General features: G+C 35.0%; 1 protein-coding gene across 4 annotated transcripts in view; it reads left to right on the top strand.

The window, feature by feature from the left end:
• Nucleotides 1–23,685, top strand: part of GGTA1 (glycoprotein alpha-galactosyltransferase 1 (inactive)) — a 121,178-nt gene extending 97,493 nt beyond the window's left edge. For all 4 annotated transcript variants that reach the window (XM_074292959.1, XM_074292958.1, XM_074292961.1 and 1 more), the window contains one exon: nucleotides 20,973–23,685. In XM_074292959.1, the coding sequence (XP_074149060.1) occupies nucleotides 20,973–21,666 (694 nt within the window). In that variant the 3' untranslated portion in view covers nucleotides 21,667–23,685. The remainder of the gene's footprint in view (nucleotides 1–20,972) is intronic.
• The last annotated feature ends 265 nt before the right edge of the window (nucleotides 23,686–23,950 follow it).

Here is a 23,950-nt window from a genome sequence, read left to right as displayed (position 1 = left end):
TTTCTTTTTGCTATACAAATATAGTAGTGACATTGCTGGATCAAAGCCTTTCTGACATAGTCAAAGAAGTAATCTTTAAAAATTCAATTTTATTTTCAAGTCCAAATTCTCTCCCTTTCACCTCTCTCTATTTCCTGCTTTGAGAAGGGGAAAAAAAAGACAAAACTTATTATAAACATGTAGAGTTAAGCAAAACAAGTGGCCATGTTAAGTATGTTAAAAAAAAAAAAAAGAAAGAAAACTCATAAGTCTCAATATGTACTTTGAATCCATCACCTCTCTATGACTGGGTGGATAGCATGTTTCATGAGAGCTCTGGAACTGTCATTGATCATTGTGTTAAATCTTTCAAAGTTGTTTGTCTTTGTTATTATTATTTTTATAAATTGTTCTGCTCAGTCCTGATTCTATTCACTTTACTTCACTTCACATCAACTCATCAGTCTTCCCAGGTTTTTATGAAATCGGAATTCCTTTCTTCATTTCTTACAACACAATCGATTTAGGTGTAGGAAAAGAAAATAAGGAAAAATCAGATGGGACAATCAAAAGAGACTGTCTAGAAGGAGATAGTTTATTATGTCAGTGCTGCCAAGAAATCAAGAAGGATAAGGATTAAGAAAAGGCCATTCGATTTAGCATTTAAGAGATCACTGAAAACTTTGGAGAACGAATAATATTCCATCATATTCATATACCATCATTTGTTCAGTCATTCTCCAATTGGTGGGAACCCTCCCCCAACTCAGTTTCCAATTCTTTGCTAACACAAAAACGGGTGCTATGAATATTTTGTATTTATGAGTCCTTTTCCTTTTTGTTTTATTTTCTTGGACAAACAGAGTTCATAGTTGAATCCAGAGGCAATAGGAAGCAGGGGAAACATTGAAGTTCATTGAGTAGGAGAACGATTCTGAGGTTTGAAATGCTTTAGGAAAACACTTTGACAGTAATGTGAAAGACTTGAAGCAGTGAGAAATTAGAGGCTATTATTGTAATTGTCCAAAGTGACAGGTGATGAAGGCCTGAATAAAGGTAATGGATATATAAATTTAGGGGAAGATTTATGAGAGATTTAAGATTTAACATCTGATTGAATATGTAAGGTATGTAAGGATTTGAGGGTGACACTAGGGTGCCAGATTAGAGGATGATAGTTCCCTTAACCATTATAATTATAAAAAACTTCAGAAGAGAGGAAGGGTTGAGTTTATCTTTCTAGATAATGAACTCTGTTTTGGACCTATGGGGACATCTATTCTGAAATGTCTAATACAGTTGGTTATTCAGAACTGGATTCAAGAGGGATCTGTAAAGAGATGTTAATTGGACCCCTGGGAACTGATGAAATTATCCAAGGACTAAGAGAAGAAGACTTGGGACTTAATTTTGAGAGATACTCAAATTTAGTGGGCTTGAATTAGATTTTTCAAGAAACAGGCTGGGAAGAAAGAGTGAGACAAGAGACAATCAAGAGAGACTATCTAGAAAAAGATCAACTGTCTTAATGGAGGTAAAGTCAAGAAAAATGAAAAAAGACCATTAGGTTTTATAATTAAGAGATCACCATGACTTTGAACAATGAAGCTTCAGTTTTGTGGTGAGGGTCAAAACTATGTTGCGGAGAAGTTAGCGAAGGTTTAGTAGTAAAGGAGAAGGACCAAATGCCTTTGGCTCAAAGGAATTTTAACTGAGAAGGGGAAAAGAGGCATATGAAGATATTGATAGGGTCTAGTGAGTGGTTTTGTTTGTTTTTTGAAGGACACTTTGATGTGTTTGTAGGTATCTAGGAAAAAGTCAGTAGAAAATTAGTATTAGAGTAGGGATGATGGAGGGGGTGGGAGTGGAAGTGGGGGAAGAATATGGAAATAGACAATGGATGGATTACACCAAAGGATATAGAATCTTAAGTATGGGTAGGGTAGAAGGGCAGCTTCCTCTTCAGAGACCAGAATGAGGGAGGATAATGATATTTACAGGATATAAGATGAATAGGAGAGAAGAAGGGAAGGAATTCTTAGTAAATGGTCTCATTTCTAGTTAGATTTTCTGTTGAAGTTTATGGCTAAGTTCTTAGCTGAGAAAGTGGGGGGAGGGCTTGGCAAAGGAGACTTTCAGAAAGAAGAGCATCAATTAAAACAAGTCAATAAAAGCATCTCTTTGTTTCAAGGAGGGCCCCACTGAAATTAGATAATAAAAATTTGTTGTAGATTCAATCATCAGTTTTTGTAACTTCTTTGAGTTTTGTTCAGCTACAGAGGAGCAGGAGCCTAGGCAGATGGTAGAAATAATCCAGAGTGCAGCTATAATTTTGGTTCCATTTTAGGCTACAGATTAGTCATTTAGTTAAACGTTAGCCCCATTTTGCATCAACACATGAGTAGGAGTTCAAGCAGATGGTGGAAGTAATTCAAGGAAGAGTTATAATCTTGACCCCATCATAGACCACAAGTAAGTCACTTAGCCTTATGAGACAAGTCTCATTTGCATAACTCAGAGTAAACCATATTATTCTAATAATAGAGATGAAAATTTTCTGAAAATTCTGAAGCCAAAATAAAAAACACACACACATTTTTTTCACTGCCATGGGGAATTTTTTCTAATGTGCCTTATTTTCTGAATTATCTCTCAGAAGTTTTTGCATCAGTCTTTAATTTTTAAGCTTCCTATTGAACTTTTGAGGCATCAGGTTTTTCACATTGAGACAAATTTCTCCTTTTTTTTGTATGTATTTTAGAATGTCTTAATAGAAAGAATTTTGGATTTAGAGTCACAAGAGTTCAAGTTTTAACTCTGATGCTAACCAACAGTGTGACCCTAATCAGTCAAGCCATCAATCTAAGTCTCAGTTTCTTTATCTCTGAAATGAAAGGTGATGGATAAAGATATCTGAGGTCCCTTTCAGTTCTAAATCCCATGATTTTTGAATTGTATATCCACTTAGAAGTGGTCTATTCTTAGATAAAAATTTAAATTAAATTAAACTTAAAAATCTATAATTTTTTAAAGGCCTCAGAAAAGAGGTGCCACAGGCTCTAGATGAGTGCTCTGAGGAAAGTTTCACAGATGAGCAGTTTTGGTGTGGTTCAATATCCCAGAGGCATAGCAGGATTTCATTTCCCATTTCTAACATCATCTGAAGCTTTTACAAGAATAAGGGGGCAGGAATCCTAGACCAAAAGTGATCCTGAGGTCCTTTGACTAAACCAATAGGGGATCCCAGATGACTGATAGGGGTTGAGTCCAGCAGCACTCTCCTATGACTCAGCCCCAAACCATGTTCACAGAGTTGCAGGATTCTGATCACAGGGCAGCAATCTGACTTTTTCCTGGATCAGACCACTTTAATACCACTGAACATTTACTAGTCCCCAGTCATAGAATGGAATCTCAAAGTAATACAAAATTCAATACCCAAAGAAGGCAGCATCAGTGATCAGTCTCCAGATCTTCCTTCAAGAAATGTGCTGTGTTTAGACTAAATCTCAAATCCAAAGTCAGGAAGCAGATCGGAATAATGAGCATAGAAAATTAAACCTATTATGGAAAAACTATTATTATGGCTATGATTCTAGAGATATAAACTCAAAGAAATGAATGTTTTCACAACCTCTACAAGCAAATTCTCAAAGTAAAACACAATTCTGGCACAGATTTAGCTAGTATTCCTAGAAGAGATGAAGCAAGAGCTTGTATTTTTTTTTAAAGTTATAATGGTTTTTATCAGTGTAAGAGCACTAAAGGAAAAATTGGAAAAGAAGTGAGAGCTATGAAAGAAAGAATTGGAAAGGGAATAAACATATGGCACATGGGGCATAAAACTTGTCCAAGTAGCAAACTCCTTAGAAATTAGTATGATGTGAATAAAAGTTAATAACTCCATGAAATTACAAGATTTTTTAAATAGGTGAGGGGGGTGTGAATAGAAGAAAATGGGAAATACTTCATTAGTAAAAATTACTGATCTAAAAATAGGTTGAGAATTTAAAAGTCATTTGATTACTTGAATGTTATAATCTATAAAGAACTTAGACATCCTATTTCTTTATTTTTTTTAAAAGAACACTATTTTTTATTTTCTTTCTTTCAATTTTTTTTCTTTCATTCCAGCCATTTTGTACAAGAAGACTTAGACATCCTATTTCAAGAAATCTTTAAAGAAAAAACTCCAGGGGCAGCTAGATGGTACAGTAGATAGAGCACCAGTTCTGAAGTCAGGAGGACCTGAGTTCAAATGCAGCCTCAGACACTTAATGTTTCTTAGCTGTGTGTGTATCAAGCATTAATAAAGAAAGAATTCAAGTATTGAGGAGCCACAGTGAGAATTACACATGATTAAATAGCCATCTCTATAAAAGGAGTGAAGAAGAGCTTACAATATGGTTTCAGAAGGCAAAAGATAAAAGCTTAAAGCCAAGAAAAATTTATTCAGCAAAACTAAGTGTGGTATTAATTAAGAAGTTGGAAGGGGGTAAAAGGGGTGGAGAGAAAATGAATTTTTAATGAAATAAAAGATTTTCCAAGCATTCCTAATTAAAATATTAGAGCTGCAAACTTGAAATTTCAAACCCAGGAGTTAAGAGAAACATAAAAAGATAAGCATAAATAAACAATCATAAGGGACTAAGCAAGGATAAACTGCTTACATTTATATTGTATGCATGTATATATATGTACATATATATCATCTCTGATACATGTGTCACTATTGAATACCTTGTTTATCTGAAGTCCATATAGGGAATATAATTAGGTCTAGGAGTAGTTCTGTTATATCTTGATGATCTCAAGAAAGAATGGAAAGAGAAATAAAGATTAAGAAAATTATCTATACAAAGAAAAAGGAACAGCTTACACTTGAACCTCATTCTCATCTCAACTAGTCAGAAATAAAAAAGTACACATGCGCACACATACATTTGAGAAGAGAAATATATTTTATTTCAACAGAGAAATAAGAGGGAAAGTTGGAAAGAGGGAATTAAGGAGAGAAGGGAGATTAAAGGAAAGATTGGTCCTAATTAAAACAAACTCTAAAGATGTACAAATATAGGTGTCAGAGAATGGAAATGTTAGGGGGTGCCCATAATTAAGGAATGGTTGAACAAATTCCAGTACATAAATGTGATAGTCATACTATAAGATCAGTACAGTGAAGAAAATGATTTCAGAAAATCTTGGAAAGACTTGTATAAACTGATGCAGAGTGAAGTAAACACAACCAAAAGAACATTTTATCCAATGACAATATGATAAAGACAAAGTTTATTGAAAGAATTAGTGATTGTAATCAGTATAATGACCAACCAAGATTCCTGAGAACTAATGATGATACATGTTTCTGTCTCCTGACAGAGTTGTAGGATTTGAAATATAGAATAGTATATATACATGCATACCTTTGTGCATATATGTATGTATGTAGATATGGCCAGTGAAGAAATTTGGTTTTGGGGTTTTTTTTTGGATGTGTGAACAACAGTCTTGTTTTGTTTGTTGTCAGTTGAGGGGGTGAGGATAGAGGGGAAAATGAAGTTTTTGCTGATTGAAAAAAAATAGGATAATTTTTCAAAAAGTGCCTCCAAGAATTATATCCTAATTATACTACATCTTTTAAAATCCAATGACAGTAGGATCATCAGTTGTCCTTGATTTTTGGTTATATGAATGCAGTTTTTCCTATTTATTTGTAAAGTTTTTCTTTTTGCTTTGTTTTTTATTTATAGATTAGAAACACATTTAGATTCTTAAAAACAGTGGATTTTACTGGGTCCTTTAGCATGTAAGTGATGCTTAATAAGTATAGTTTTTGAATAAGATCTAAGAAATCTTTAGGGAGTAAACACAGTTGACCTCAGAAGAAATTTAATTAAAGACCGGCAGATATAGAAGAACACTGGAGTTGGAGTTGAAGTTTAGGTTTGAATTTTGGCTATGAGACCATAAACCATGATCCTTCTAAGCCTTAGTTTCTTCCTCTGCAAAAACAAAAACAACCAAAAACAGAATAATATTTGTACTTGCTACTTCAGAAAACATGGTGAAGACATTTCTTGCTAAGACTCTCCAAAAATGTGAGCTGTTGTTATTCCTTTAAGATCAACAATATTTCTGGAAGTGCTTATTTTTATTAAGCCCCAGAAGACATTATCTAACTAAAGGGTTTGAATTTTTTTTCTTTTCCTCATTCCTTTTTTTGAAGACGACAGGAATGAGCACTTTTCCTATTTTATGACTTAGGATCTTAGAATTTGAAGGTGAAAGGGACCTAAGAGGTGACTTAATCTCATTCCTTTATTTATTAGGAAGGTAGGAAAATATTTGTTTAAGATCATACAGGTAATAGGTAAGCAGAGCTGATATATGAACTCGGATTTTTTGAGTCAAAATTCAACATTCTTAGGTCATTCTTCAATTTTTCTTCTGTTGGATATCTTTTGGAGAAGACAGCTCCATTCATTTGGGGGAATTAAACTTCTGAAGCTAAGAAAAAAGTCCTAAAGTTTATTATTCTCCCTTCCTATTCCTCAAATATCCCATGTCAATTATTTTCCAGATCTCTCTATATAAACACATTCATTCATTCTCTCTCTCTCTCTTTCTCTCTCTCTCTCTTACTTTACAAAGACAAGCCTTGCTATTTTTTTAATATAGGCATACCTCACATAATGCTGTCTCCCACACCTACACTTAGTCAAAGTCATTATTACAACATTATCAAATCCCGCCATAACCTGATGAAATCTGTAATCTCTTTTTGTTAACTGATTGCTAAAGACTCATGTTGGCTGTTTGATGATGAGTATCAGTCATTTCACTGTCACATCTTTAATTATACTAATAATTTATTTCCTCATCCGTAAAATGATCCGGAGAAGGAAATGGCAAACTATGCCAAGAAAACCCCAAATAGGGTCACAAAGAGTTGGACATGATTTGAAACACCTCAACAACAACGAAATGGGTCTGTGAATTTTACAAATCATTTCCTTCACAATCCTGTGAAGGAGGAAAGTATGTGTGTCATCACTTTCATTTTATTGATGAGGAAATTGAAGTCTTAAGAGTTCAGAGTGACTTCATGAGGGTCTTACAAACTGTTAATGGATATTCTGGGATTTAAAGCTCGCTCTGAGGTCTGTGTTCTTTCTACTACATAATGTTGCCATTGTTCCTGTGAGACTCATTATTTCTTGTCAAGTTATTTTCCACAACATCATTTTTGGGGGGAGTCTATTAACAATGTTGGGAGGGGTATCCCTATCTCGTTCTTTGGAAACAGTTCACAGCACTGAACTGTTCTTAATTTGTAAAGGTCAGATCCCGTGGTGATTTGGGACACTGAGCCACGTCATTTTCTCTTGGAACGTTAGGTCCCCTGGGATATAAACAATGGAGAAGACCATGGTACAGCTGAAATTAGATTTGGAGTCAGAGGTCCTATATTTGGATCCCAACTTCATTCATTTATCCAGCTAGCATTACTTAGAGTTTACTATATGCTAGGAACCTCCAGATGCTAATCGGTACAAAAAAAATAATAAACCCTTATCTTTAAGGAGCATAAGCAGAGATGGGTGACACAATCATGGGAATATAAATCCAAAATATATATACACTAAGTAATTTGGGTAGGGTGAGAATATGATCAGGGCTGCAGAGGGAGCCATGATGGAGCCTTTGTTGTTAGTTAAGTTAAGCCAAGCCCTGAAAGATAAGATACGAGGAGGAAAAGTAGATTCTAGGCATGAAATAGAAGGGAACACCTGTACAAAGGTAGAAATGGGAACTGGAATTGTATCCAAGAAGCAGCAATTCAATTTATTTGGAACAGAGTGTACACCAGAAATGATGCATAGTAAGCCATAAATATAATAAGGAAAGATAAGGTGGAGCCAGATCTTGAATGATGATAAATGTCAAATTGATAAGTTTTGTATTTTTTCCTAGGGACAATAGGAGCCACTGAAACATCTTGAGCAAGGAAGTAATACTGTCAGACTTTGGCCTTAGGAATATCCATTTGGCAATTGTGTGAAGGACATTGTGGGAAAGAGAGATACTGGAAGCCAGGAGAGCAACCAGAAGCTACTATTATACCTTTGCTGTTTAAGTTTTGCTATTTGGGGGTAGATCATTTGACTTCCCTGGCCTTCAGTCTTTTCTAAAATGAGAGTGTTGGACTTGATGATTTCTAAAGTTAAATGGTCTTAATCCTATGATACTAAGCCCATGAGCTATGGACTATTTGCCTCTCCCCAGAAGGATTTCTATGGGTTGATTTGCTAGCTAGACCATATACTCCTTGGGCATGTATGACAATACGCCTGACCCAGTACAATTTGATTTTGTGGTATTCAGTTGTAATGCTATTACTAATTTATCTGCAAATGGCAACTTCAAGAGGAAACTGTGGCTTATGGAATATGGCACCAAGACAAGAGTGAGAGGTTCAGTGTATGTCTTCAGTGAATCCATTGGTTCTGCAGATGTTGAGATTATCAAGGTGGGACATAACCTTTTGGATCACCTTCACATAGTCATAGACCTTTAGAGATAGAAGGGAAATTAGGTACAGTGATTTTCCTGAATTTACTGAACATAGTCTTGGCTTTCTCTGTATATACTCATCCATGTTTTAGGTTGAAGCTCACATTTTCAGGTTACTGGAAGAAATCCTCAGGTCTCTATATAGTCTCTTTTATCAATAAGACTTTATCTAGTCCTGACTCTTCAAATGGGGTAAATTGAGGCCCAGAGGGAGAAAATAATTTGCCTATGCTCGTGGAGCAAGTAAGTAGAAAGTCTTAGAACAGATCCTAGCATCAATAATAGAATTTAGAACTATAAAAGGACCTATTATCATTAGGTCATAAAATTTAAAGCTGGACAGACTCTTAGAAAACTTGTAATTCAATCCTCTTCTTCTTTAGATGAAGAATCTGAGATCCAGAAAAGGCAAACGAGTCTCCTAAAATCATTCAGGCAGTAAGCGAAAGGTGGCTTGTGCTAGTTCTCTAGTACTCTTCATGACATTGAAATTATATAAATTTGGATTTCTACTTTTGAAAGGGATTTGACTTTTACTGATCACATGGTTCTCTTTGGTAATCTATACATATCAGCTTAGTATAGTTAACTGAGCCCATGGCAAGGGACCATGGTTTTAAACAAGATTCTGCCACTAGCTTGCTGTGTGACTGGGGGCAAGACATTTCCTGCTTGTGGGACTCAGTTTCCATCTGTGAAAATAAGAGCTTGGCACCCCTCCATTAAGGTAGATTTACCAGCTGATGTTAAAACATACTACCCCTATCTCCTATCAGAGGCATGATGGACTTGGGGTTCAGAATGTGACATTCTTTCATGGATAGGGGAAATATCCTTGGTTTGGTTTGATTTTGATTTGGCTATGCTTATTTATTATAAGGTTTGAATTTGTCATTTTTTTTATAAACTGGAGGAGATGTGATTTATGGGAGAGGGGGACCTTGCCATAATGTTGTCAAAAGAAAACGAGTCATTGAAGTTGTTTGTTTGGGGTTTAATGTACAGAAAAGTGTAGAAGTTCAGAAACAAACAGGACAGCTTAATAAATACAAGTTGCCTGACATGTTGAATTTATTATTGTTAGCAGAGAACAAAAAAATTCCTTAACTGAAATATTTTAGGGAGAAATTTATTAACAAAGGGGAGACCTAAAATAGATGGCTTGCTCCCCTAAACCTCTAAAAACTGCACATTATATAGGATTCAAAGAAAGGAGCAAAGAGTAGAAATAGTAACTGATTGGTTAATACATGTAAGTTTTCCAAATAATGCGCATAGATTAATTAAGCTTCATATAGAGTAATTAAAACATACCCTGGAAATCAGAAATTCGCTAGTACTTCTAAATATCAATCTTTGCATCTCCTGAAGCTTTCTGGGGTTAATATGACCCAAAGTCCTAAGTTAAACATTAGAATGTTCTAGTCTCTAACCAATATATATTTGCTTTCTTGTCATACAGGGCTAGGTTTAAATAATGCCACAAGGTTTTCCCACAGTTCCTTCCCTTTTGGGCTTTAAGCCCAACATTCTTTTTCTAGTGGAAGCACAATTGCAAAAGCAAATAACTAGGTTAAGGTTTAAAATAACCCAAGTCAATGGAGGCATCTTCTTCACCGCTTACTCTGTCAAAATCTTGATAGAATTCCTTTAAGAAGTGATAGACATCAGAGATCTGGAAATCCATAATCAGAGGAATCAAACTGGGGAAGTATCAGGGACTCCAAGTCAGGGTAACTTAGGTGTGCACTAGAAAACAACTGTACTACACAATACAGGGAGATTTTCCCAGACATTAAAGAATACATGGAGTCACGAGTATCACAACAAGCTTTTTTTACTGTTACATGCTTCCTTCAATGCCATAAAAGTTGAACAAACTTAGACAACTCTGTAGGTAAACTAAGTCAGATTGCAAATTAAACTATATTTAATCAGCTTATGTCATGTTGAGTGTTACCTGTCAGTTTAGACATATAAGTAGACTAATACTTGGAAACATTTTCCCTCAGAAATCTTCAGTTCTCAAAGCATCTGTGGAAGGATGTTCCTCTTAAATTTTGTTTTCACATAGTGATATTAAGTTCAAACCTTATGGAGATAACCTTATATTTATCCTTTTGTCATTGTCCCTAGTAGCCACATTTGAAAACCAATCATATCTATGTGTGTTTATCCTAGTTCTTAGAGAAAACATCTAATCTTGTTGCTTTTTCTTGGAGAAGTTTACTACTCCATTAAAATTTAAAACTTACATTTTTGTCATATCACATCTTCTACTTGTCTTATTCTCCCTTGAAGATATATTATCCTTAAATTATCCAGAAAGAATGAGGAACCTTATAGACTAGATTTTTCACGTGAATATATAATTATTAGTGGCCACAATTACAAAATAGGAAAAAATAACTTAAGTTTTTTCATATTTACACTCTTATTATAGTAATTCTGAGATGTTTAGATTTACAAGAAGATTCATCAAACAGATAAACTTTTACAGTTTATTTGCCCATCTTATAAAACTTCGCTATGCAAAGGAGGGATATAGTTATAGCAATAGTAAGACAGTCCTTCAAGAGCACAGACTGATCTGATATAAGCATTCTTAACTTTGTTTGATTTCAGGTAAGAGTCATAACTAGTCTTTATTTTGTCACTGTGTATCATAGCCAATCGCAGAATTAACCAGATAGAAAATTTCTCCTTTTAAGAAAGAAATAGCACAATGAGTTAACTGAGTCAAGAGACTCCTACCATTGCATTTGTAAGGCTAATTTCTCAGTCTTCTCAGACCTTACTAACATTGATCAGTATTTGGTATTTCTCTTAAATGTTGGATTATTAAATTAATTGGTGGGGGGGAGAAAACAAGTTAAACATAATAGATATTTCTGCATTTGCCTACAGTTCTCTTTTTCTATACAATTTTGTATATGGAAATATTCTCTTTTATTGGTGTTCATTAAATTCAGAATAAATAAAATGAAGTTGAGCTAGATGGTTTCTTTTGCTTCTTTTAACTAAATTGTTCTATATTCTAAAGATGTTTCCAGTTATATTTTTCTGTGACCTATGTTTTAAAATACGAGACAGGTTCATAAAGAGTTAAAAGTCACAGAATCTTGAATTGGAAGGCACTTTTCAAGGCTGCTGGTCCAACCTTTGAACCAGTTGAACCAGAATCTATTCTATAATGTCACCAGCAAATGATCATCTAGCTTTGATCTTCATATTTCCATGGAAAAGAAAGCACTAAACTCTAAAACAATCTTTGGATTAGAAAGTTTTTATGTATATCGAGACTATATTTTATCAAGGACTTTATCTGAATCTAAAGACATGGTCAGATACTCTTAAATTTTCCTATTGACAATTTTATTGATAATATTATTTCTCCAGATACTTTTTTATGTTATGATGGATTCATCTTTAAATGAATGGTTGTATTTTATTGGCAAATTTTGCATTCCTTAATGATACTGGTCTGTAGTCTTCTTAACTTTGCGTGTGTTTGGTTTAGATATTCACAACTGACTCTCTGGTTGTTCTACTTCCATAATCCATATAACTCTGAGATTCTTCTTTTACTTGCTTTACTACCTTCCTCTTGCTTCACCCTTGGGGCTTACATTCTCTAACCCACTAAAAGCTATTGTCATTCTACCCTTCCTGGTTTTTCTGGGCTACCACCTCTGTTCTGGCCTCACTTTGCTCCTTTCAAAAATCTCAATCCATTAGTTAACCAGTTAAATATTACATTGCCCGGTGACTCTTTAATCTCTTTCCACTTTGTCCTGTTGTCCATTATCTCACCTGGATTTGGTTTCATGCTCTATCTTCTCCACCCATGCTGGGGCAAATGCCGCTGAAGGCTGGCCCATGACTATGATGACTAGTTCCACTACAGATTTATGTGATCAAATCTTATTGGGTCATCACTTCCATATGCCAACTATTTTACTCTATCCCCATGAAAATATTGCATTTCTCATGCCCATATATCTATACCATTGCTGCCCATTTCTGTCTTGAGTGCTCCTTCTCAGCAGATCTCACTTTCTTCTTAAATGGAAAAAATTGAGGCCATCTCTTGTGAACCCCCTCCTCACGCATGAAATCACCGCAGCATCATTTCCCATCACCCATTCCCTAATACTGATGTGTATCCCAGGGTTCCATTCTGCTCTCTTTCCTTAGTGTACTCTCCCTTAGTGCTCTTACTAGTAGCTCCCATGGTTTCAATTATCACACATCACTTCTATATCTCCTGTGCAAGATCCTTCTAAACATAGGTGTCTCATAGGTTTATCTGCTAGGTCCTCTTTTCTCTATATATACTACTTCATTTGATGATCTCATCCACTCCAATGGATTTAATTACCATCTGCATGTTTATCTTTTTCCAGAGTTATCTTTTTGACCTTAATCTCTTTGTTGACATCTAGTCTCACATTTCCCACTGCCTTTCAGAGTTCATGAACTGGATTTCTAGTAGACATTTTAAACTCTACATATCTAAGAATGATCTCATTATTTTTCTTCCTAACCCAGGGATGGGGAACCTTTTTTCTGACAACTGTCATTTAGGTATTTATCACATCATCTGAGGGGCAGCTTATTAGCTTATACAGCAGGAGGTTGCTGCAGCTCATTATCTTCTTCTTCTTTTTTTTTTTTTTTTTTTTGAGGTTGGTGTTAAGTGACTTGCCCAGGGTCACACAGCTAGGAAGTGTTAAGTGTCTGAGACCAGATTTGAACTCTGGTCCTCCTGAATTCAGGGCTGGTGCTCTATCCACTGCGCCACCTAGCTGCCCCAGGTGCAGCTTCTTGCAGAATATCTTCTGCAATTGTTTTGGCAAATGATTTCTCTGGCTTTATATGGCCCATGGGGTGGACATTCTCCATTCCTGCTTTAGATCCTCCCACTTCTTCCTTCCCTACTTACTCTAGTGGGCAAACCATCCTTAAGTTCATGACCTAGAAGTCATTCTGGATGCCTCACCCTTCTCTCCCCTATTACCTCCCCCCCCATTACCAAGGCCCATGAATTTCATTTCTGCAACTTTTCTAGAACATGCCCTTTTCTCCCCTAACATTCCTCACTGCCCCTATAAGGCTTCTTAACCTAATGCCTAGATTGCTGTAATACCCTGATGGGAAGTCTGCTATCTCTGGGCCACGTAATGTTCTCCTTGCTCTGCTCACACCACTGACCTCATGGACTTCCTTTTAAGTCCCAATTAAAATTTATGCCTTCCCTACATTCTCTTAATTCTATTGTTTTCCCTTTTAAATTTTATTTCCCATTTATTCTGTATGGGAACTTCTTTCGCATATATTTGTTTGCATTTTGTCTCCCCCATTAGATTGTAAGCTCTTTAAGGACAAGGACTAAATATCTATTTAACGTCTCCATTTCAATCACATAGGCATCTGAAACTCAATATCTTGAAAACAGAAATTATCTTTTCTCCTAAATCCATCCGTACTAGCTTCCTTATTTCTATTAAAGGGACCACCATACATCTTTCTGGTAACCAGGGTCTGCAACCTTGGCTGTTCACCTTCACTCATTCCTATAGCCAATGCATTACCAAGTTTTTTAATTCTACATCCTCTCACATCAATCTCTTTATCTTTATTCATGTCATAAACCCTTGTCCAAACTCTAATCACTTCTCACCTATACTATTGCATTTGTCTCCTATTTGGTTTCTCTACTTCTAGTTTTGCATCTCTACAATCCAATATCTGGGTATGAAACTGATATTCTAAATGAAGATGTAACCAGATCAGTCCTTTGATCAATTCCTTGATGCCTTGGTTGTACAAAATGTGAACGTGTGGGCTCCTCTCTTTTTATTTAAAACTCTTCATAATCTGACTCCAGTTTATTCTCAAGGCTGATGATGTTACTTCCCCTCATATGCTCAATGCTTCAACCGAAGTGGCCTGTTTATTATTCCCAAACATATTCTCTATCTTTTATTCTAGTGATTCTCCAAATCTGGATTTCTCTCCCTCTTCACCTCTAACTCTTGATATTGGTAATTTTCCTCAAGCTGCAGCCCAAATGTTACCTCTTCTCAATACTTTTAATATTTTTTAACTGCACTTGCTTGTCTCAAACATGTTATATCCCCAAAGAACAATGTAATATTCATGAGTGAGGGAAGCAACTGTTTTTTGTATTTTATACTCAATGCCTACTATAGTACCTAGAACATAGTAAGCACTTAATAAATACTTGTTGACTAATTAATTGAAAACAAATTTCCTATATTAAGAATATACAAATGGAATTGTATACAATGCATGTCAGTGCAAATAAAACCTGAGAAATCACTGAATTTTCCAAATGATCAGAAAGCATGTAGATCCAACTTGTTGACCAAATTGAAAGATCATGACATAGCAACCTGGGGAATAAAAACAGAAAAAATTAACAAGATGTTCTCCAGAAACATGCTTAAATTCCAAAACTATTGTGAGAAATGGGGGGGGGGGAGAGGTAGGTGAGGGGCGATGCTATAAGTTTAAAGAAGATATAAAGATAACATTTGCCAAGGGACAATAATTAAGATTGCAATCTATAAAAAATTTTCATGGATGCCTTTTGCTATCACTAATGTAAAAGTAGTTGATTTTTATTAATAAAATGAGTTTTATTAATTTTTGAATATGTCTTTCTCCCTTCTTTATCAATGAGTCTTTTTTTAATAATAAAGATTTTTAAACATAACACTTAAGCAAAACAAACCAGACACTGTTTAACCTTCCACACATATATACATACTTTCCTTATCTTTTCCAAAAAAGGTAGTGGTCAGACAAATGCATTTCCACATTTCTCCTCTAAGGCCAAGCATAGTCATTATTACACAATATTTCACAACATTCAGTTACAAATGCATTGATCTTTCCATCTACTTGATTGCTGATGCTTTGTATCTTAGTTTCCTTATTTGCTTACAAGATTCTACTGTTGTTTTGCTGAATTTCTCATATTTGCCTTAATTTGAATTTCTCAAAGATAGTGGATCATAACTTTGTAATTATTCCACTCCTTTCCTGACCCTCTTTTTTTCTTTCTGAAACATCCTTCTGAAACTTTAGCTTATAATTCTCATGCTCTTTTTACCATGCTTGTTTAAATACTTACCTTTTTTTTTTTTAAGGAAATTGTTAGTTGGATATTTCATTGGAGTAGCTATGGCTCTTTGTAAACTTCTCAACATCTGTTTACTTAGCAACTATCAATTCTTTTTAGTTTTGTTAGAAAAAATAATTCTAGATTCATATTCATGATTTTTTTTGCCAGCTTCTATCTCCTTGATTATTCAGCTGATTAGATGTGTTATGTGTATGAGAGACAGAGAGAGACAGAGAAAGAGATAATGAAGAGACAAAAACAAAGTAAACGACCATTAATTAGGAAATCAATAGTAAATGGTGATATGTGAGTATAATGGAACATTATTGTATTATTGTATTGGTGGGTTTTTAGGATATTTTTTTTTTAAGCTGTTCTGTTTTAGGGCTAGGATATGAGAGATGATCCATCCAGTTCCTTTGGTCTTTTCATTCTGACATCTTGTATTCATTTCCAAAGTCCACATATCATTTTCAGATTAGCATGTCTGACTCCTCTTTTCTTAATTGGTACTTGTAATGTTGAATTTTTTTTTAATTGAATACAAGATTTTACATTTACCTTTCTGTCATCCAGTATTGTGACTCATTGAAGTCTTTTGGGGACCCTAACTTTGGCCCCTGGGTATGTTGATTTTCTAAATTTGATAAAGTTGCCAACATAGATCTTTGCCTAAGTCATAAGAGCTGTGCAAGGTGAAGGGAGATAAACATTCCTGAAAGGAGCAGAACAAAAACAATAGTTGAGGTGAGAGAATCAGGTAATAGACACCTAGTATATTATTGCCCCCTGGTGGTCAATAATGTATAAATGGATGAATAAAAGTATTTATTAAATACTTGCTCTGTGCTTGGTTTAACACACTGGGGTTATTAAGATATTGTTGCTATTATTGTTTGTCTTTTGTTCTCAAAAAGGACCATGATATCAGCAAGTCATGCCACGACATACAAGGGAATTGGATTTAAGTGAGGGTGAGCCATACAAAGTCATCAGTCTCATTTTCTCCTCCAGAGCCATAGGGGTTCAAGGGCAAAGTATGCATTAGGACTACTGGAGATTGGCCCTGGATGAAATGGGAGACCTTGACCTTTTTAACATGTCTTGGTTTTAAGTACAAAAACAGATTGTGCCTGCCTTCTCCACCCACACCCACCCCAAGAGGAAAAATAAACATTCTAATGAGGAAAATCCTATTCTCTGGGAGTGGTAGTTAGAGGAGGAATCCAGAAAGTTAGAAGTGGTGAATTGGGCCTAGGAAAAAGATTGACATAACCTGTTTGGGAACATTGGTAGAGTTGATTTAATGGTTCATGGTTCCGAAAATGACCGTAGCTCTGTCCTTAAAATTTATTTTTTTTTAAAGTTACTTATTATAGCATTGTAAGACAGAGTATACATATTTCTATTTTAAAGATGAGGAAATCGAAGCTTATAGAGAAATGAAAAACAATTGGTTAATACATTTAAATCTGGAGCTCGATGATCTTAGAAAAGCATGGATAGACTTGCACAAAATACTGAACAGTGAAATGATCAGAACCAAGAGAATATTGTATAATGTTGTTTTAAGAACAACTTTGAGGGAGTAAGTCATTTTGACTCTTATAAATAACCAAATTAACTATAGCAGATCCCATAAAGGCAGACCATCTGCATCCAAAGAAAGAATTGATAAATAAAATGATTTTACACACACACACACATACAAACACAAACACACACATACATATTTGTGTTTAAGGTTGCCATGGGGGGAGAGAAGAAAAAAACTTACATAACTATCATATATTTAAAAGAAATAGCAAGTTGTACATAATAGACTTGCAGTTTTATGTTATTAAAATTATCTTTTTTTTTTGTTCTACTGTGTTATAGAAATGGTTTTTTTTTTTTTTTTCATTGAGTTCAGAATAAAATAAAAATATATTTTTTAAATCTGGAAAGGACCTTTGTCAATTTATAAACATTTATTAAGTACCTACTATAGTGCTAATGTGCTAGCATGGTGCTAACCTAACCTGTAAAAACCATTGATTTCTACTCTCATTTTATTCTAAGAAAATTTGGGCATAGAGAGCTGCTCAGGCTGGGTCTTGAAGCAAGGCAGCTTGCTTTAAAATGCTGCTTTATTTCTGCTACTTAGAATTCCACATTTGCTCCTCACAAATTGTAGGAGTAAGACTTTGAGGAATTCACTTTTCTCTTTCTAGACCTCAGATACATCTGTAAAAAAAAAAAAAAAAAAAGAAGGGGGAGGTTAACCAACTAAAGTACTCTTCCTCTCTTCTCTCTCCACGCCCCCCACCCTTAAATCCTATGCCTATGACTTGCTTGAAATTACATGGTGAACAAGGAGTACAACTAGTGTAAGTAAAATGCAGATTTAAAAAAAAAAAAACAACAACAACAACAACCAGAAAATAGAATTTATGATGAACATATTGAACTTAGAATAGCCAAATATGAAAGACTATTCCAGGAAGAACTATGAGAAAAATTATTTGTCCTGTGAACTGATGTTTATATTAAATCATTGATTTTCTATGTTGTTCTAGTGCAGTTTCTACTGAGGCTCACTCTTGGGCATGAGACATTTCTATCTATAGTTTTGAATAGAATGAGAAAGGCTGTAGAAAAATCCTGAAGTAGTTGAGTAAAATTTTGACATCTTAAATGGATTTTTAAGAAGTTATTTAGAATGTAGTACTGATGAGGTCAAGATCATCAGAATCTTAGCACTTCATATTGGAAAGTATCTCAAAGGTCTTCCCAGTCATTATAAGAACCACTTCTGCAGCATCCTCTAGAAGTGGCCATTCAGCCAACCCTTGAACCCTTGAATACTGAAGAATATGCTACCACCTAAGGCAGCCTCTTTCCCTTTAAGAAATATTTACTTGTTCAGAGATTTTTTCTTAATGAGTTTCAACTTGATAGTTGAAACCTGCCTCTAAGTTTTCTTTTCTTCAATCTAAGTGTAGTGATAAAAATCTGGGATGAGGAAAAGAGAAGCTGAGTCTTAAAGTTCCAAAGTTGTTCGATTTATTAGTTTGGTATTAGAAAATACCAAGAAATTGAATTCGAGACTTCTTAGTAGTCAAGGATTCATATAATGATCTGACCAACTCTTTATATCATTTACACAGTGACTATACAGACTTATTTTACTCCTGATTGGTTGGAGCTGCTTATATCAGTAGTTCCTCACTAGATAGAACCACATCCCATAATAAATGTCCTTTGAAAATTCTTGTGGTGGGTAAATATCTTATCACCAGATTGACTCTTTCTCCCCATGTTCAACAAAATATCACAGATTAGAATTTTTGTGGTTGGATTTTAACTCACAGAATAGGGAACTTTTATAGATTTTACTAATAGGACCTATATAATCAAGTCCAAATTTGATACACAAATATTGATTCTGATTAGATACAATTCTTAATCAGTAATTAAATCATAGAATATCAATTATATTATTTCACAGTAGACAACTGAAATTGCAAGTCAAGGGAGTGCAAAGTCACATAATGAGAGGACCAACAAATACATAATGGATTGGTTATTGATATATAATAAATTTAAAATAATATGAAATAGGGAATCAATTTTCAATTTCACATTTCTCCCTTTGATTCTTTGAGACATGCCTCCAATGAATCTTATAATTCTCATAAATCTATAATATTAATATGCTTAAGAATGATCAGTATTCATTGGAATTAAATTAGCAATTTGGCTATAGAGAACAATAGTCACGTGGTTCAACATTTTCCGCAAAGCCAGCCTAAAGAGGTTTGACTGGTTGATGTTAGAAATAACTCAGCAAAAAGTGTTACATCTCTCATGTCTTCTCCCTCTGCATGTTATGGTAGCCAGACAAGAATAGGCTCCCATGATTCAATAGTGCTTTGAAGGCAAACAGCCTATTCTACTGACTAAAGCCTTGTTACCTAAGACCAATGCATTGACAAAATCCAATGGGAGCTATCCTCTTCCATAAGTTAACTTTACAGAGACAGTAGTGCATAAGAAGATCAGGGTGCTCATGTTCCTGGCCAGGTAGACCAAAATCCCATGACTTAACAACCTTTGGAAAATCTCATGGCAGACAAACATCCTATCTATCACAAGACTGACTTATCTTCCTCCTTCCCTCACTTTCCACAATTAGCAAAATCTCACAAATTAAATTTTTATGGTTGGATTTTATCTCAGAATAATAAGAAAGTCAAGCTCTTATATTTTTACTAATAGGACTTGTGCAATCAACTCTGAATTTGATTCACAAATATTGATTCTGATTAGATATACTGATTAGATAATAATTCTCGATCAATAATTAAGTTACTGAATTTCAATTATATAATTTCACAATAGGCAACTGAAGTCACAGGCTTAAGAGAATGCAAATAAGGAGGGGGCAACTGATACATAATGGACTGACCATTAATACATAATAAAATGGAATTCCCAAACATGGGTTGTCAATTTTCAGTTTAATATAGGCATACACAATTTCTTTAATTGATTTTCATACGGCATAATTTTTGATGCACTCTTTATCAACACAATCATTCTTCGGGTTGCATTCCATTTTGCCAGTGACAAACTATAACGTGAAGACCAAAATAGTTATGATAGCTAGTCCATCCATACTTTCAATTATTCTTTTTTTTTAAATTATAGCTTTTTATTTACAAGATATATGCATGGGTAATTTTTCAGTATTGACAATTGCAAAATTTTTTGTTCCAACTAATCCCCTCCTTCCCCCAGATGGTAGGTTGACCAATACATGTTAAATATGTTAAAAGTATAGGTTAAATACAATATATGTATACATGTCCATACAGTTATTTTGCTGTACAAAAAGAATCAGACTTTGAAATAGTGTACAATTAGCCTGTGAAGGAAATCAAAAATCATGCTTTCAGTTGTGAGAGAAAATGGGAAAGAAAATATGGTTGACAGCTACAGTCAGAATGTCACATCTTGTTTCAGACACTTATTAGCTGTGTGCCTGTTGACAAGTCACAACTTTTGTCTACCTCAGTTTTCTGAAGTACAAAAAGGGTTTAAAACTAATAGCATCTCCTTCACAAGTGGTTGAGAAGACTAAATAAAATAGCATATGTATATGTGTATGTAGTACTATGCAAATGCTAGCTATTATTTTTATATAGCTCAGCATGACTCTTCACTAAAACATATCATCATCATCTAGGAGGACACCTTGACTTATTTCTGGTATGTTTCACAGGTACCTTGATCGATATTTGGAGGAATTCATGACATCTGCTGAGAAGTACTTCATGGTTGGCCAGAGAGTCATATTTTATATCATGGTGGATGACTACTCTAAGATACCTTGGATAAGGCTGGGTCCGCTTCGTACACTCAAAATATTTGAAATCAACAGAGAGAAGAGATGGCAGGATATTAGTATGATGCGCATGAAGATCATTGGGGAACACATTATAAATCACATCCAGTATGAAGTTGACTTTCTCTTCTGTATGGATGTGGATCAGATCTTCAAGGATGATTTTGGGGTAGAGACTCTGGGGGAGTCAGTAGCTCAACTACAGGCCTGGTGGTATAAGGCAGATCCCAGTGAGTTCACTTATGAGAGAAGGCCTGAGTCTGCAGCATACATCCCTTTTGGCCAGGGAGATTTCTACTACCATGCAGCCATTTTTGGTGGCACACCTCTCCGGGTTTTGAACCTCACCCAGGAATGCTTCAAAGGAATTCTACAGGACAAGGAAAATGACATTGAAGCTGAATGGCATGATGAAAGTCATCTCAACAAGTATTTCCTTCTCAATAAACCCACAAAAATCTTATCACCAGAATATTGCTGGGATTACCATATAGGCACCTCCTCAGACATTAGACTTGTCAAGATTGCTTGGCAGTCAAAAGAATATAATGTGGTTAGAAATAACTCCTGATATTTTTGATGGGATGGTATTTCTGGATTAGAGTGCCTAACATTCTGGCTAATTCCTCAAAGCAGTTGAACTTTAAAAAAAAAAAAAAAAAGCAAAGCCAAAAATTTATTTTTAAAAGTTATCACCTCACTCAAAAGCAAATTCTCCAAACTTCTTTCTTTATAATTTTCAACCTTCGGCATGGGTGATATTGGATAAAGAACATGTCAAAGGAAATTAGATGTAAATACACACTGATTTTTTTTTTTTTTTAATCTACTGTCGGTAATGGGGAAATATTTTGATTTTAATAAAATGAGACTAAAGAGATTATATCATAAGTATTTAAGCCAGAAACACTCATTCCGTAAGTGAAATTTTAATCATCCAAAGGTTGGTGAGGAAGATCTAAATCAGGGATTGGTTCCTTACAACTTTGTAACATATCCCTCCCTTCACCTAACCTGAAGAAGAATGATGACAACCTGCCCTGTGCCAATACTTTATAAAGACTATGGGATATGTATGACACAACCCAAGTTTACAATTCTTAGTTGACTATCAAGGGGCTTGTTGCCTGAGCCCATTTGAGGACTGTGGTTATTCCTGATGAGAAGTGATGTGTTTGTGTGCAGCTTGTAATAACATTAAGAGACACGACTATCTGATCATGGGGAGTTTCATGAGACCTAAGGTCTTTATCTCAGTGACGCTTCTAGGACTAGGTATTAAATATCTATCAACCAGAGGCAGATGAACTCCTAAACAAGTATTAAATCATCTGCATGAACTGACAGGGCAGAAAATGTAAAATAATGTCTAGCAACTGGTCTGTGGCACTGCTACCTTAGATCCCTATGGTGCACTAAACATGGTAGAGATGTGAGATTGGTATTTAATGGCCTGTGTTACAAGAGTGAGGAAGTTATCCTGGCTCTTGGCTCCCAGTGGACTCGACACATTCACAGGGCTACCTAATGACTCTCCCCCTAGCCAGTGCTTTCCTCTGCATAGCATCATCTTGTTTTATATTTGCCTTAGCTACAGTTTCCATCTGGTATTTTTTACACCCCAGGTTGAGGACAAAGGGTTGGGAGAACATAGAGACAAAGAGAGGGCTAGTGGAGATTGGAAGAAAAGGAAAAGAAGTTTTAAGTTCTTTACCTTGGGGTTCTCTGAACAAAAGAAAGCAGATGTAAATGCTTTATTATTCATCTAGTGCCAACTTGTACCACTTCATGAGATTGGACAATGAATGAGTAGTGATATCTGAGCAGCAAGAGTGGAAAAAGTAAAATACACCAAGTGAATGATGGTTTGTCCTCAAAAATCGAATTCCATATTAATTATTATGAAAGCAAATATAGATGGTAATGTTAGCCTTTCCAAAAACCATCATTCTTGCAAAAGACAATGGTATCTTCTGAAAGACTGTACATGTTCTTAGACCTCATTGGTAATTGAGCCATTAGCTCACTAAAAAGGCAGGAGAAGGAATGTATGTTGATATTTATTTTCCTAGCTTTTTTGTTTTCCAGCTAAAGTTATTTTCTGTGTCCTCAAGGGCCTATTTGTCATTGCAAAACTCATGTTAACTACCATCCAGAGGCTATTTTGACACAGTGTAACAGTAGTTAATGGGAATATTCTCCTGCTTCCTCTCCCTATCAAACACTTTGTAAAAATAATAATAAAATTGTAAATGCCTGCAGGGAAAATAAGGTCACTTGTCAGTCAAAAATCTTTTGATCTCCATAAATATAGTCAATCTATTTTAGACTAAATTTGGATAAAGGAGGGCTAAGATTTCCACCCTGCACTCAATATGGTGTACCCTTAAGTGTTTTGGTTTCAGGTTTAAGGAGAAACTTTTAAGAGGAGTTGCTGATTAGCTCTCTTGCTTTTTTTTTTTTCTTTAAAGGAAAGAGTCAGTCATTGGAATTCCAATTGGAACAAATTCAGTATATCTTTAATGATTGCTCTTAAGAGCTTTTAATATCATTTAAGATGTAAAACAAAATAAATTATTTTCTCAGAATATATTGGTGTGTTCATTAATCATTTCATCATTTTTCTCATAACTTTGTCTCCCAGATTGCATTGCCTCCTATAAATTATCTTTCTGCAAAATGTACCTTTCCCCTGGGATCTCTTCTTTCAACTTATTGGAGCAGATAGAAGGTGACATTTAAAAGTTCCTTCCATCTCTGTTTAAGGAAAGGGTCCAGGGAATCCTCCCATCATTTCTTAGCTGCCTGTCTTTCTTCATCATGTTCCAATGATAAGTGCCTTCCTTTTTCCCCTT

The sequence above is a fragment of the Sminthopsis crassicaudata genome, chromosome 2 (assembly GCF_048593235.1).
Source record: "Sminthopsis crassicaudata isolate SCR6 chromosome 2, ASM4859323v1, whole genome shotgun sequence".
Classification (NCBI taxonomy): domain Eukaryota; kingdom Metazoa; phylum Chordata; class Mammalia; order Dasyuromorphia; family Dasyuridae; genus Sminthopsis; species Sminthopsis crassicaudata.
Note: the sequence above shows the minus strand (reverse complement) of the source record. Positions and strands in the feature narration are given on the sequence as shown.